Source organism: Rhinolophus hipposideros (genome assembly GCF_964194185.1).
Source record: "Rhinolophus hipposideros genome assembly, chromosome: 22".
Lineage (NCBI taxonomy): Eukaryota > Metazoa > Chordata > Mammalia > Chiroptera > Rhinolophidae > Rhinolophus > Rhinolophus hipposideros.
In genome coordinates this window covers 40236953-40253938 of record NC_138068.1, presented here as the reverse complement: position 1 = coordinate 40253938, position 16986 = coordinate 40236953, and the positions used below count along the sequence as shown (strand labels likewise).

The window sequence follows — 16986 nt, the reverse complement described above, 5'->3', positions numbered from 1 at the left end:
AGAAGCCTCCTTCCCATGCCCTTTTCCTGGGATCTTTCCTCCTGACTCATCTCCAAATTGTCAGCTTCTTGCTTTCCCTGCACCTCTCGCAGGCCTCTCTACTGTTCCTCAAACATTCCAGTCCAGGCACACTCCCTCATCAAAAGTTCTTCCTGGGAATTCTGCTTCCTCCACCTCAAATATGCAAACCTTGTTCTCTCACCTCAACATCAAGTGTTTGCTCAAAATCACCCTCTCAGTGGAGCCCCTCCCTTAACCTGACCCCACCATTAAAAATTTAGAAACCCTGACACTTCATTACCTGCTCTATTTTTTTCCAAAGTACTTCCTACCTTCTATTTATTTTAGTAATTGTTTTGTTTCCTCCCACTAAAATGAAACTTCATGAGGATAAGAAGTCTAATCTATTTGCTCACTGCTGCACCCTCATTGCTAGAACAATGCCTACAATGAGGTAAGTGCTCAATAAATATTTGTTAGATGAATGAATAATGCAGCTTGCATGTTGATGGCCAGAGACCCTTCCCCACATTTCTATGTATGATACATGCTACAATAGGGTTATTAGGAGTGTTGTTGGAGCCAGGACAGTGAATGAACATGTAACACTGAGGCATATCTCTATTGTGGTATCCTTTGTTTCTGGGATGTGGCCATCTTACCCTTGGCAAGGCTTTAAGTTCAGAACATATCATGGTCTACTCTGGCCTTTTCCTAGCCACAGCAGTGCTCAGTAAGTGTTCAATGCGACATGGGGCTGTTTTACTGCCAGGTATCACAGAAACACAAACATTATTTCACCAGTTTGTCCATGGAAATCTACTATCAATTAGAGGACACAATCACTTTGTGTTATATTGTGAAGCTGTCATCTCTGCTATTTATATTCACCAAAGAACACTTCATACTTTTCATTTGTTTCTAGACTTTCAGGGGGAAGAATGGCAGTAGCAATATGTTTGTGCCCTACTCTAATGCCACACTGTCCTATACAGGAGCCACACGTGGCTACTGAGCAATTGAAAGTTGGTATCTCTGAATTGTGATGTGCTTTATGTGTAAACTGCCCACTGTATCATGAAGACTTGGTATAAAAAATGTAAAATACCTCATTAATGCTTTTTAATATGGATTACATGTTGAAGCAATAATATTTTGGCTATAAGAGGTTAACAAACATTACAGTTAATTTGACCTACTTCTTTTTGATTTTTAAAATGAATGTGGCTATTACAATATTTAAAATTACCTATGTGACTGACTCTATTTCTACGGAACAAGGCTCTTCTCTATTGCCTAGTGTTTGCCTCTGAGAGCTACTTTTCAATTGTTTTTTGCTCAGTTCAAAAAGCAGAATGTAGGTTTACTCCACAGGCGGCATTTTCACTGGAGGCTCTGAGGCAAGTGGTCAGTGTGTATACAGCTACTTACATGTCAGGTGCTTGGAACAGCAGCCTGTTTGTTTTGCCTTTAACTGGAATGAGATGGCAGGTACCTGTGGCCAGCAAAAGGGAAATACAAATATGGCAATAGGTACGTGTCCCAATTGCTTTTATATAGCAATTGACAGGAGAATCCAGAAAAAGTAAAAAAAATGAATATGCATTAAGAAATAGATCTTCTATTAAAATGCATTATTTAAAAACTAATTCTTAAAGTGGCTTTATTAAGAAGGATTCATTCAGACAGTAACAAATATTTATGACATGTCTGTTGCATACCCACTGTGCTCTGGGTGTTAGGGATCCTTCAGGAAACAACATAGTCCACAATTCCTTCCCTCAGGGAGCTGGCCTTCTTTGATTCCAGAATCATCTTCTGATAAATAATCCTGAAATCCCTTAAAGTTTCAAATGATGTATATGAAGTTAGAAATGGACCAGGAGTTATGGGGACCTCAGGCTGTGTTTTAGCTACAGAGCCCCTAGAAAAATAAAATGACTTCAAAACAAAGTTGTAAGGATACTTAGTTTTATTCTCAACATGTGTGATCCTTAGTTAAAATGAAATTATCTTAAAATATATATTTGGACATCATACACACATGTACACACTAAAGGAGATAGTATTTATTGTTGAATTATCAAACTGCTATCTTTATTTCTTGCAGTATTTTCAAATAAATTATAAAGATTAAGGATACCCACTGAGAGTTTATAAAATGATACCAAGCTTTCTGTGGAATGAACTTTTAAAGTGCTAAAGAAATATCCAAAAAGACCAAGTTCATTTTGATGTTTACATGTCAGAATTAAGACTGTCAGAGCTACAAAAGACACCGGACATGCCCAAGTATGGCCTAATGCTCATCTGTCCACAAGTTTTGAATAAGAAGTTTCCAATCTTCGTTCTTCCATTAAAACCTTTCTGTCAGGCTCTCTGCTCTGTCCCAGGGCATACACCAAGAAGAACTCCCACCTCCCTCGACCTGTTCTGCATGCCGCCTTACCCAACTTTCCTGGAAGTGAACAGAGAGTAACCAGAATGATGTAGCCATTCTCTTCTCAAGGTTCAGACATGGTTCTAAAGCCACCTTGAATCAGAGAGAGAGATTAGCTGTGGTTTCATCATTCCACATAGTTTCTTTCATCCATAGAAAAAGCAAGGTCTCCTGAGAGGGTCCTATGTAAGGCTCTCTTTGTCCCTGACACTTCCCCATGGGCCTTTATCTCCCCAGGTCACCTCTCTCTTACTCCTTTCTTTCTCTGATGTACTTGAATGCCCAAATTTGTGATTGCTCAGGAAATGTCACCTCTCCAGGAAAAAATGATGAAGCCCTTGCCCACTGGGTCTTGAAAGTTTTGCAGCCTCGGTCACCTGCTTCACAATACAAGTTTTTCTTCTTCTCCAGTTTTTGATGGACTCTGACCTAAAAGGTCAGAATTTATAGTATTTACTCAGACTTCACACATTAACAAAGTAGAATATTATATATAAAAGTAGAAGGAAAAAGACTTAATTTTTCAACCCCAAAGTGAATTAATCGTTCTAGACACCTAGAAATGAGTTTGTGTGTGTGTGTGTGTGTGTGTGTGGTCACTCAACCTTGCAGAAAATAGAGCAATTTTTTGATGCCAGTAAATTAACACAACATGATGAGAAGAAAAAGTAATTTGAGTCTTTCTGAATTTCAAATGAGTGATCTATGTAATAGAACATAAAACAATGGTATTTCAGTTTAAACCAAAAACAAAACCAAAACAGTAATCACAAAATAAAGTTTTCTATCAGGTTCTAGTCAAGAAGGCTGACTAAAAGGACCAGAAGGATTGATGTCACTAAAATACTCTCAATGATGACATGGGCCTGAAACAGGTATAACGGTGACATGCTGGGAAAAATGACAACCACACATGAGTAAGTCACCACAGAAAAGCAAATAAAACAAAAACACAGAGGGGAGGAATCATTTAAAAGCCGACTACCTAAGGGCATTTTTATTTACTGAGCGAAGATGACAATTGGTGGTATGATTTAACTTAGCAGTAAATATTTATTCATAGATATAATTTCTAGCGCAATAAATATTACTTGGATAAAAATGTTTGAAACATATTGCCCCAAATTAAAAATGGCAAATTTCAGAAAAACATGGTTTGGGAGGTCAGGAAGATGGACTAAGTGGCCAGTTCATCCAAATGTGCCCTCCACTTATAAATAAACAAGAGAAAGGGAAAGCCAGTGTGAAGGTTAAGATGGGCAATCAGGAGAAAAACAAAAATCATTTATACCACATTCTAACCTTATATTAAGTTTGGAAACATCCTAGAGAATACGACATAAGGTAAAAAGTTTTAAAAAGCATTTAGTGTATACGCATTTCAAATGAAACTTAACATAAATATTAGGAAATGTTCTCTCCCTAAAGACCAGCAGTCATAAGTGAAATGAGGGGAGCCTCCCCATGGCACATGTTGACAGAAGAGGCAGACATAACTAACAACTGAATGGATGGTTTGTCCCAGTACTCGCCAGAATGGCCAGAAGGCAGGTGACAAACACAAATATAATTTCCCAAGGGAAGGAAAACAAGAATGGGCAGGAGACCAGAACATGAGGTCATGAAATTTAAAGTAACCAAACTTAAGAGCAAGAACAATCCATCCCAAATACCAAGAGAAGTGATGCAAAAAATGGTAGAACACAATATATTTTAAAATATGGTATAAAAAAAGTAGGTGTCGAGGTCCTGGGCCCTGGCTGTGCCCATGTGGCTCCCTCCCTCACCTCCCTCTCCCAGAGTCCATCCCTTTGCACCCCCGCACCCCAATATTTCTTCCCCCCATCAGCTTTACTCTTTACATTCACTTGTATTACTTACACACTATATATTTTATTTCTTCCCTTTAATTCTGTCTTTCTCCTCTAACTAGAATGCAGGCCCAATGTGAGCGAGGATTTTTGTTTGTTTGGGTCACTTCTGCTTCCCTAGCACCTGGAGTGGGGGCTGGCACACACAGAACAGTCAATATTATGTATTGGGTGAATGCGAGGGTATGTGCCAGGGCCCTCTGGGAAAGAAAGCTTGCGCCTTCAGCCAGCTTTCCCGCCCCCACAGTGGTGCAAGGATGGCAGCCCAGAAGGCAGCAGCCATTTGCCAATGTGATGGAAGCCAACTTCAGGCTGGAGCTGACGCTAGGAAAAGCAGAGTGGAAAAAGGAAGAAAACCGAGACCCTGAAGATTCAAACCCTAAAGCCCTACCTATCTCTAGACCTCACACTTACGTGAGCCAATAAATGTCCCATGGTTGGAGCCATTTGGAGTTGGGTTTTGTTTTATTTCCAACTGAAAGCATGCCCACTGATAATCTAAGTTTTGAAATTTAAAAAGATGGTTTTAGAAAAACATAGGTTAAAGGGAGTGTGTTATGAAAAGACAAAAATTAGAAAGAGATAAGGGAAATCACAATATAAATAAGTAAAAATCTATAAGACTGTCAGTTCACATAGTTTTATAAAATCTAGCCCAAGGGTCCATTTATGCAATACAGAAGGGCCTTAACACCTCAACAGAGCCAAGAATTACCAGAGAACAAAAGATTTAAAGTAGGTGTGCCTTATAGGGTTACAGAAAATCTGTATTTGGAGGAGAGATTGAATCACAATTCTTTTCAATATATCTTTCAATATATCTTTCAAAGGCTATATTCATAAAAGGCAGAAACACCTCTGGCACTTATGAAGCTTTAATATGCATAAAAATCAAGTGGAACACTTGTTAACAACACAGATTCCCAGGAAAACACATTCCAAAGGCCTGAGGTAGGGCCTAAGATTCTGTATTTGAGCAAATTCTCCATGATTGCTGATACTAGCACTGCTGATCCCTGGACCGCACTTGGAATAGAACTAAACAGTGTATGAAATACAAACTCTCCTTGAGTAAAAAGATGAAGTGACCTTGAAACGGGAGCCACGTGCTATACGACAGAAGGTGCAAGATGCCACAGTTTGTGATGACCTTGTAAAGCTGTCAGCCACCTCTGGATGGTCTCCTTTGACATCAGGGAACAAACCCTTGTTAAGGCTTCACTTGCTAAAAGCTGAGCATGCGTCCCACAGACACAAGGTATGCGTGTCACAGAGACCTGCTTACAAAGGACGCTGGTGCTGCACCTGAACCCCTCCTGCACCCCGGCTGAAATGCAGGTGTCTGTCAATGGGGGGGCGACTGTGAAAACATCTTGAAACTTTTAGAGAATACTGTAGGGAAATGGGGACAGAAAGGGAAGGCCCCGTGAAGACAGTGCCACCTTGGGTAGAATGGATACCAGGGACCAGTTCAAGGTGACAGTTACTCTTTGTTGATATCTTTCCCACACTCACATATTTGAATTTCATTTGTGAGACATGAAATTCCTCCAAATGCATTGTTTAACACCAATTATCTTTTTAAAAATACAAATGTCTCTGGGATAGATGACAGGGTGTGAGGTTGTCCTTCCTTCACATTTTCGCAGGAATGTCTTCAGGTCAGCTGGCCTCCTCCCTCTCATCTGGCCAAGCTCAGCTGCCTGAAGGGGGTGCACGGTTTGGGCTTTAAAGAGCAGAGGGAAGAAGGCAGTTCTGGATATCATATTCCTTTTAGAGCTGAGCAATCCTGACAGGTAAAACAGCCATTTCTAACATTAAATGTGTGATTTTTCTAAAAAAGCATTTTGTGCTTACAATTTATAGAAAATAATTAAAGAAAAGATATTTCTCTAGAAAACAATGGCGTACTGTCATGTCAACAAAATGGACATCCAATGATGGTGACAAATGTGTGCGGTTTTTTTGTTTGTTTGGTTTTTGGAAAGGGGAACAGGACTTTATGGGGAACAGTGTGTACTTCCAGGACTTTTCCAAGTCAAGTTGTTGTCCTTTCAATCTTAGTTGTGGAGAGTGCAGCTCAGCTCCAGGTCCAGTTGCCGTTGTTAGTTGCAGGGGGCGCAGCCCACCATCCCGTGCAGGAGTCGAACTGGCAACCTTGTGGTTGAGAGCCCACGCTCCAACCAACTGAGCCATCTGGCCACCCGGGAGCTGAGCGGCAGCTCATTGACTTTATTCTGGTTGCGGAGGGCGCAGCTCGCTGGCCCATGTGGGAATCAAACTGGCAGCTCTGTTGCCCCGAGCTCGCGCTCTAACCAACTGAGCCCCAAATGTGTGCGTTTTGAGGGATGTCTTTCCCTACACAACCACGCACAGATTCTTGGGTATGGGAACAAGAGTAACAGCGCAAATGAACTACTAGAGCAGACAAGCTGAGAACAGGGTGTGGAGTGGTGGGTGGGTTGGTGACAAAACTGACAGAGGAATAAAAGGAAGGTTCCCGATAGAGCTCAGATGGGAATAGTGACAAAGATCATGATTTTCTAAAGGCACTCCAGCTTGTGAGTCTCCAATTTTTTCAGAAAAGCTCCCAGATGTACATGATTTGCTCTACCTTTATACATAAGTGATAAAAGAAAAATGAAGCCGACACTACAGAGAAAAACTGAGTCCTTGCTGCAACCAGGACTAATTTCCAGCAAGTATTGAAAGTTTCATTACTTTAAAAAATTAGGTTTAATTTTTAATAAAAGCAACACATGTTCATAGTAAAAAGAGAGAGTATGTGAGAAAAGAATATGAATGTTCATTAAGTAAATAAGCCACTAGGAAAAGGCCACTCCTATAGCCACACTGGGGACCGTTCCAGATCCCATGTCCTCCAGTTGCTCTCCATCTCCTGTGTGTGTTTATTCATACAGAATTGCAAGTCATAAGAAAATGTTACCAATACACTGTACTTAAGAATGCAGAGGGTGTAAAGTACATTTTAATAAAAGTTCTACTTGAGTCATAATAAAATTTAAAATCTCAAAAAATTTAAAATCACAATATTAACTATAATTTCTATTATAGAAGCAATTCATACACGATTTTTTAAAAAATTCAAACAGAAATGAACAACCCAGTTTAAAAATGGGCAAAAGATTTCAAAAAAACCTCATCAAAATAGATACACAGATGGCAAATAGCATATGAAAAGATGCTCGATACCATATGTCATAATGGAATTGCAAATTAAAACAACAAGATACCACTACACACCTATTAGGATGGCAAAAATTCAAAACACTGACAACGCCAAGTGCTGGTGAGGATGTGAAGTAATAGGAATTCTTGTTCATTGCTGGTGGGAACGCAAAATGATACAGCCACTTTGAAAGACAATTTGGCAGTTTCTTACAAAACTGTACACTCTTATCATGTGATACGAAATTGTGCTCTTTGGTATTTTACCCTAACGAGTTGAAAACTTACACCTACACAAAACACCTGACAATAATATTTATAGCAGCTTTATTCATAATTGGCAAAGCTTGGAAATAACCAAGCAGTCCTTCAGTAGGTGAATGGATAAATAAACTATGGTACATCCAGACAATGGGATATTATTCAGTGCTAAAATGAAATGAGCTGTCAAACCATGAAAAGACACGGAGAAACTTTAAAATGTATACTACTAAGTGAAAGACACCAATCTGATTCCAACGGTATGACGTTCTGGAAAAGGCAAAACCATGGAGGCAGTAAAAAGAGCAGTGGTTATCAGAGGTACGGGGGGAGGAAAAAGGGATGAATAAATAGGTGGAGCACAGAGGATTTTTAGAAACTACTCTGTATAATACCATACTGGTGGATGCATTTGTCAAAAGCCTATAGAATATACGACAGAAAGAGTGAACCCTAATGTAAACTACAGACTTTGGTTAAAAATGATGTGTCAATTACCAGATGCATCCACGGTAACAAATGGTATAACTGACGTGGGATGTTAACTGTGGGAGGGTCTGTGTGAAGGTGGGGAAGGGATACGAAGCAACCCTCTGTACTTTCTGGTCAATTTTGCTGTGAACCAGACAATAGTTTAGTGGTTACCAGAGGGTAAGGGGGATGAAGGGTGGGAGATGAGGGTAAGGGGGATCAAATATATGGTGATGGAAGGAGAACTGACTCTGGGTGGTGAACACACAATGGGATTTATAGATGATGTAATACAGAATTGTACACCTGAAATCTATGTCATTTCACTAACAATTGTCACCCCAATAAATAAATAAATAATTTTTTGCTGTGAACCTAAAACTGCTCTAAAAAATAAAATTTATTAGTGGAAAACAAAAATCAAACAGAACCAATAAATACAAAGTAAAAAGTAAGTTGCCATCTACACCCCAACCTCCTGGTCCTGCTCCCCAGAGGCACATAAGATTAATAAAGTCCTATGTACCTTTCTAGAACTTCTAAAAATATGCAAGATAAAAACTACATATGATGGTCCCACAGTATCCTTTCCCCCCTTCTTCCTTTTACTAACCGAATTAACTGAGTTTTCACTGGGCACAGGCCTGACCTACTATCCCCCAGCCTCCCTTGAAGCTAGGTAGGACCATGCAACCAATTTCCTGATCACGACTACAAAGTAATGTAAGTTCCATAATAGGAAAGCGCTTCCCTCCACTTCTTTTCCCACCCTTCCCCATAGGCTGAAATGTGGCTGCGGTACTCTGAGCCAGCCTGCAGCATGAGGAGGGAAAAAGCCCACTCTGGTAGTCATCTAAACTTTGAAAGCACAGGGAATACAACCGTATGTTATTCGCTGTTGTACTCTCAGAATCTGGCACAGAACTTTTAGCACTGCAGATTTATTACCGAATGTTTTATGTTTTCAATATTTATATTTGACTCTTCAATCACCTAGGAATCTATTTTTCTGTAGAATATGAAGAACGTTTCTGTCTTTATTTTGTCCCACCATTTACAGAATAGTCCTTCCTTTTCCCACAGTTGTGACAAAAATTTGGTCATATATAAATGTCTATACATACCTTTATACATACATACATACACACACAAAATTCTTACTATACCTGTGGTGGGTCTCTTTCTTGTGTTACATTGTTCTAGCCATAGAATCTGTCAATCTGGCATTGTTTTGATTATTGTGGAGTTATATCATGTTTTTTTTTTTATTAGTTTCAGGTGTACAAGACAAGGTAATACTTAGACGTTCATCACTTATATCCCTCACCCTGTGAACCCCTCTCCCCCCATCCATTATCCCTCCGACCTCACACCGAGCCATCACATTATATATATAAAATTATAGTTGGCATTCATTAATGTTAGCTTCTGGTGTACAATGCCATGGTCAGGCATCCACAGTATCCCTGAGGTGGTCTCCCAAATAGGATGCATGTCCATCGGATACCCAACAAAATCTTTACAACATTATTGAATAAGTTCCCCAAATTAATTTTCAAAAAACCCTGAGGCCATCTTGTGGTTACCAGCTGCTTCCTAATCCCTTCACCTTTCCCCTTATCCCCAACTCCCCCACCCCCCCCGCCCCCGCCCATCTAACAACTCTCGGTTTTTTCTTTGTGTCCTCAAAACTGTCTCTGATTAGTTCATTCACATATTCTTTTCTTTAGATTCCGCATATAAGTGAGATCATATGGTACTTGTCTTTCTCTTTCTGACTTATTTCACTTAACATAATGTTCTCTAGATCCATCCATGTTGTTGCAAATGATAAGATTTCTTTCTTCTTTATGGCTGCGTAATACTCCATTGTATAAATGTACCACAGCTTCTTAATCCAGTCATCTACCGATGGGCATTTCGGTTGTTTCCATATCGTGGCTATTGTGTAAAGTGCTGCAATAAACACAGGAGTGCATACTGATTTTTGAATTGGAGTTTTGGATTTCTCCAGGTAGATGCCTAGGAGTGGAATTACTGGATCATAGGGTAGTTCCATTTTCAGATTCCTGAGATACCTCCTATATTATGTTTTAATATCTGAGTGGTCAAATAACTTCTTGATATGACCCTGACCCTAAATGTATTGATTAAAATCACTTGATAAAGCACTCCATCAGTAAGACAATTCTTAAAATAAATACTCATTTGTTCTCACGGATTGATTGTGTTTTGGCCAAACACATGTCCACTTACTTGAGTAATCCCGCCCGATGGAAGACGTAGAGATCCTGCTCCAGGGTGCAGTTATTGAAGGGGACTATCTTCACGAAGTTCTGGATAAGGACAAACTCAGGGGTGAGATGTGGCAGAGAAATGAGGCAGAAGTTCTTGTCCTAACATGATTGAAGCAGGATACAAGGAAAGACTATCAGAAATCACTTGTCACTAAACAAATTCCTGGTGTAATACACTAAAGAAAATATGGATAAAATGTGTAAAGGAGAGGGTATTCAAGTAAAACTCTCCTATAATTTGCAAAGTAATCATAAAACTCAAGGGGACAAACAACTGCAATAATATGGAGAGTGTCTGACTAAAACCTGAATAAATGAATATTGTGAACAATGGAACCCATTCTGCATAGCTCTCTTGCGGAAGTAGATTTTTAAACTGAGGACATTTGCGCTTGCAAATTGATTTGTAATCAGGAGTAAATGTGGCAGCGCTGTGTCACAGCAAAGGCTCCATGCTTACTAAGTGATATTGTACCAGCTGTGGTCCCCTCCTCTGTGAGAGGAGAGAGTGGCACTCCAGGACTTTTCTGTTCTAAAATCCTGTGATTATACATGAACAGATGTCTGTGTATTTTATCATTACATGATCCCATTTGAGTGAACAGATCTAACGGCCTGTTTAACCTGAGGAGTGGATTTAGTTAGCAGACACAGGAGGATCTGTATGTCCTGAAGGCAGCCACTTACCTTTTCGATCTGAACTGTCCAATATGGTAGCCAGTAGACACATCTGGCCACGGAGCATTTGGAATGTGGCTAGTGTGATTAGGGAATTGACTTTTTAGTTTTATTTCATCTTAATTAAATTTAAATTATAAAACTGATACTGAATTCAGTTATTGGAAAACTTTTATGTATGTTTGGAACGACTTGGGAATATGAATCTACTTATTCAGTTGTAAATTTTATAAAATCTAAATGCAGATCAAATTATTTCTGATGAAAAGTTATTGCTTGTATTAAGACAGGCTGTAAGTATAAAATATACATTGGAGTTCAAAAAGTGAGAAAAAGAATGTAAAATACCTCACTAATAATTTTTCATATTGATTACATGCTGAAATGATTAAATTTTGGACATATTGAGTTAAATAAAATTTATTATTAAAATTGATGTCACCTGTGTCTTTTTCCTTTTTTTTAAATGTGGCTGGTGGAACATTTAGAATTATTATTTATACAGCTCGAATTCGTTGTCTGTAGGACAGACCGTCTGTGCTCCACACGTCCCACTTGACCCTCTGCCAGGTGTCTGCAGAAGCAGCCTGCTCTTCCCAAAGCTAATTTGTCCCTTTGGGATCTTGCCTCCTCCTGAACCCTGTGAAGGTATTACTTGTGATAATCTAAAACCCTGGGGATATTTGTGCAACCCAAAGGAGTGAACCATTGTTTGACTTTATCTCCCTTCTTTCTAGCAAAACAACACAGCTCCTTTTGGATACTTTACAGTCAAGTTGCTGAATACTCAAACTGAAAATAAGGACTGGGTGCCAAGTCTCTGAGAGGAAGAGACTATAATGAGTTGCTTTGACTTGGATCTGAAGGATTAAGGATGAAGTAATGAAGGTATTTTGTTCCTGTCTCCCCATGTCCTGAAATAAAATAGAACTTAAAAAGTAAACATGTCTTTTACCTTTTTAAAGCCAGCATTCGTTTTGTAATGCTGAATATCTGCCTTTACATGGATTTCAAAATAGGAATGAATTAAACTTATGTTTCAAGTACTTTGAGGAATCTCTGACGGAAACTGTTGTAAATCCTACCTCGGGATAATCTACGCTGCTTTATGAACATTGAAATGCCTTAACATTAATTCAAAAAAATATGATGGAAAACATTATTTCAAATCTTCATTATATTAACGGTCTGAGAAAATACAATCTATGATCACATAGCTTTCAGGCAACATAATTAAACCATATTTGTTTTTTGCCTCAGTATGAAGAATAGGAAAGGAAAACTAAAGCAAATAGGTATTTTGCTTATAATTAGCCAACGGAAGAAGTACAGTTATTAATGCTACTTAACAGATAGGCCAGCATGGAAAAAATCTTTATAAAAATCCATTTTGTTTCTCGTTATCTTCCTTCCTTACTCTCTTCCCTCCAATAAAGTGATAAAAGGTTGGGTAGAATTTCCACCCCTTGACAACAATGAAACAAAAATGGAGGAAGTGGCAAGGATACCCTGAAATGGAGTACCTTGTTTGCACTTGGATGTTTGCCTGGGGGGAGCCCCTCCTACATGTCAGGCAGGTGTCAGGCAGAGCCAAGCAGAAAAATCAACCACAAGTTCCCACTTTCCTTCCCTCAGAAAAGCAATGTGGTAAGCTATAAAGTAATACAACAGTCTAATACACTTCCGTGTACTTTCTGACATTTTCATGTTCTCCCAGCATTCTATTAATGATTTGATTCTAATAAAACACTGGTAATGCTATTTCTAAAAGAAACTATACATTGAAAAAAAACCATTAAAACAGCGTGACTGAAACATTATTGAAAATGACAATGTTTTGTATTTTTAAGAGTTCATGACATGACATTCAACCTTATTTTCAGAACACAAAAGCAGTTCAAACCTCAACATTTATAGCATTTTAAACGTTTGGAAGATGAATATGACATTTGACTTTTCAGCTTACAAAACCAATTATGTTACTCAAAATTCAGTATGTACTTACAGGAAAGAGACTGAAAACAAAATTCATGAAGTCCAGCGACCTGTAAACAAAACAGTAAGCAATGTCACTGACCTGCAAGCATATGTAGCATGGCGTATATTTAAAAAGATTTACAACTCTTCCCCTCAGGCAGTGATTAGCTAACCACTGGTCAAAATTTGTGTCTAGCTAACCACTAATCAATTGTAGAAGTCATAAGCTTCATAGCTTCACACATCAATAGTAAAGTAGTTTTCTAGAACTGAAGGTACTATTATAGCAATTAATAATCACTGCACATTCAAAAAGCAAGACAGTCATTCTGTGGACACGATCCCTCCCTTCCTTTTTGGAAGAGCTTGGGGGAGGTGTACGCATATTATAAGCTACTCTCATCTTTTTTTCTTTTATATGCAAAAGATTTTCTGACCAGCTGCAGATGTATATTCACAGGCAAACCCTAATGAGTCCTCAAATTTGTCTGAAAATTCAAAAATCACATTCCAAGCACAATCATATCTGAATGCACAAGGGAACATAAATATACACAACAAATTTAGAAAGGTTTATAGACTTTTTGGATGTCTACAATATAATGAATATAAAAGGATTTCCCTTTTCAACCTCCCAGATGTCCAAAGAAATTGAAAACTTAAGAGGATAAAAATGTAAGTAAAACATGGTTCTAGGTGAGGCTGGGAGAATGGGAATATGTTTAAATACGTCCTCTAAAAAGGAAATGTCCAGCAGTGCTCATGGTTAGCTCAAAATACTCCAGAACCTTCCAGTCTATCAAAATGGGCCCATCGTTTCTTCTTCAAGATTGTTCTGAGGGCAAAATGGTGGGGTAGGTGGGCTTCCTAAAGGGAATGTGGAATCTAAGCATCGAGAGCAGGGGTCCAAGGGGCAGCAAGCACTGAACAAGGTGGGTGTTCTGGAGGGACAGGAAGTAGGGTGACTGAGTTTTCTGCCCAGGACCATGCCTCCTCCTTCCAGCAGCTGCTTGGTGTCCCACTAACCCCTTTCTCAGATTACCTTTGGGTGAGGTTCTAGCCCCAGATTCAGTGGGGAGCATGAGGCAAGGGACTAAGCCATTATCATGGCCCAGCTTGGCCCGGGCCATCAGCTCAGGAATGAGCACACAGCCCGATCAGGCCAAATGGGACTTTGGCTGGAAAGCTAGGCCCAAACCAGACTGTCCTCCTCACTCGCTTTTGGTGCATAGCCTGAAGCCACTATCCAACTCTTTTGGCCCAAGGTTGGGACACTGCTCTGAGATTGGAGCCAGCAGCAGGAAACCAAAAGCTGGGAAGTAGAGAGCGAAACTCGGTCCTTGACTGGGTTACCTAAGACCTGGATCTAGCCATTAAGAAAATCAGTCCTGCCACTGGATTTATCTGTCGTTATGGTGAGGCAATTAGTCCATTTTTTCAAAGCCAGTTTGAGTTGGATTTTTTTGTTCCTTGCAACCAAAAAATCTCCAGACAAGTAGCAACCTAAATCCAAAGTTCTCCCAAAATAAAAGCTTTAGAGAAGGGGTAGCAGCACATGGTTACATAGTGATGGTTTTCCAGAACTCCAGCTCTTACGTAGGTGAACCAGACCCTGGGCAACCCAGCTCTGTGGGCCTTACCCAAATTTTACAGACTGAAATCTCTGGGAATGGGGCCCAGGAATCCGTGCTTTTCAACGAGCTTCCCAGGAGATTAGATGTGCGGCCAGGTTTGGAAACCACTGGCTCTGAAAGATTAAAATATTGGGCCACCAAAGCCGTAAGAGTCTTACCATAACAGACAATCTAGGGATCAGTACTTGCCTTGCTTCGTATTTCTCATCAATACAAAACAGCTGGATACAAAAAGCAGAGGAGGCTCCCATGTAGATGGGACGGAAGTACTTGATCTCCTTAGGCAGTGAGATAGATGCTGAGCTCATATTACTGACACAGTGATTTGTATCATCCTCAGTGGACACTTGATGGAGATTTTCTAAGTCCTAGACCCAGGAAAGAGGAGGAACCAAATGGGAATGCTATTCATTTTCTGCAATTTAATGGGTTAGTGGTTGCATCATCTCTGCATTCCTAGGACAGGTGTAACTGTCTCACTTGAAACAAATCATCTTGAACCAGAAGTAGTCTTAAGGAGACATTCTTAATGAGATACTAAATATTTATAAAAGGACCAAAACAAGTTTGCACATGAAGGTCAGAAAAATAAATGGTTTCAGCTGGCCTTTGAAATAGAATCCGTATTTTAATTGTGTCGCTGGGTAGAGTTAGAGCACAGTAGTATTATATACATATTAATTCCATAAGCAAAATACATCTGTCCCCACAACTGTTTTCATTGTGACTTTGTGCTACAAGAATTTGTGTATCTTGGGACAGGCAGGTTGGTGATGAGGTGGAGCCTGGAAGGTCCAACTGACCTTAGCCACCTTACCACCGAGCCCTTCCAGTCTCATTTAGGTGTGTCAAAGGAGGTATAGCTCAGTTAGAGAGGAACATGATTCACTCTGAGATCCTTCTCGGAGTTCTTTGAAATCAAAGTAATATATGCATATAGTAAAAATTAAAATACTACTACCACTAAAAAGTTACAAAGAAAACCAGGAGTCCTCTGTCCCTCTAAGTCCCTCTCCCCACTGGCTAGCACTTTCAACTTGCTCATTTCTCTTGGTATGTGCCTTTGTATTTCTGAATGTGCTTATGCTGCTGTTTCTTAATTCATGAGTTTTTGAAATTCCATTTCTATATTCATGTGATAGATAGGTAGATATAACCCTGTTATACTACCCTCTTCCCCATATCCTATTTCCCCCCCAGCCCCAATCCCTCAATATCACTTACAGCACAATTCAGGGTTACCACAGTAAGGACTTACATCATTATGAGTATGTAAATATCACTGTTACTGAGCAAAGAAGTGTAATATGACTATGTTCTCATCTGTGTACTTTGTTTTGATTCTATTGGTTTCCTAATTTTTTCCACATGCCTCATCAGATTGGCCAAGAGTTTCTCAATATTATTTTCTAGACAACCAGGCACTGGAGATCTTCTCTGACTTCACTTCTCCTCTCTCCCTCCTGTGATTTAGCCTTGCTTGCCTGCCTGCTGTACTACCTGCTTTCTTATTTGGCAGCTCCTGTGTAAGTTCTGGGTCTTTTCATTGTCTGCTTTGTTCACGGCTTATGCCCTTTTGCCACTGCAGCACATTTCTAGCTTCCTACAGTGCTCGATAGGTAGCAAAACTCAACAACTAACTGGGCACTTTGTGGGGTGATCAAACACTACCAACCTGGAATTTTATTGGGTGACTGTCTCCAGGGACATTATCTGGAGGCCTTTTCTTCGGGCCTGTCAGGTATTGGGGGAAATTAAGTTCTCCAATCTCCTGCATGAGGGACTTGGTAGGCAGAACAGTGGCCCCCAAAGAGGTGTATGGCCTAATCCCCAGAACCTGTGGATGTTACTTTATAGGGCAAAAGAGACTTTACAGATGTCATTATGTTAAGGACTTTGAGAGAGATTATCTTGGATTCTCTGGGTAGGCTAAGTGTAGTAGTAAGAGATCTTATAAGAGGGAGGCAGAAGGGTCTGAGGTAAAGAGAGACTGGAAGATGCTATGCTACTATCTTTTTTTTTTTAATTAATTAGATTTATTGGGGTGACAATTGTTAGTAAATTTACATAGATTTCAGGTGTACAATTCTGTATTATATCATCTATAAATCCCATTGTGTGTTCACCACCCAGAGTCAGTTCTCCTTCCATCACCATATATTTGATCC

General features: G+C 39.6%; 1 protein-coding gene across 2 annotated transcripts in view; it reads right to left on the bottom strand.

Moving 5' to 3' along the window:
• CFAP61 (cilia and flagella associated protein 61) overlaps positions 1-16986 on the bottom strand; it is a 325115-nt gene that overhangs the window by 197392 nt on the left and 110737 nt on the right. For both annotated transcript variants that reach the window (XM_081034409.1, XM_081034410.1), the window contains exons 11-13: positions 15008-15186; positions 13213-13252; positions 10489-10628 (exon numbers count right to left, since the gene is read on the bottom strand). In XM_081034409.1, the coding sequence (XP_080890535.1) occupies positions 10489-10628; positions 13213-13252; positions 15008-15186 (359 nt within the window). The remainder of the gene's footprint in view (positions 1-10488; positions 10629-13212; positions 13253-15007; positions 15187-16986) is intronic.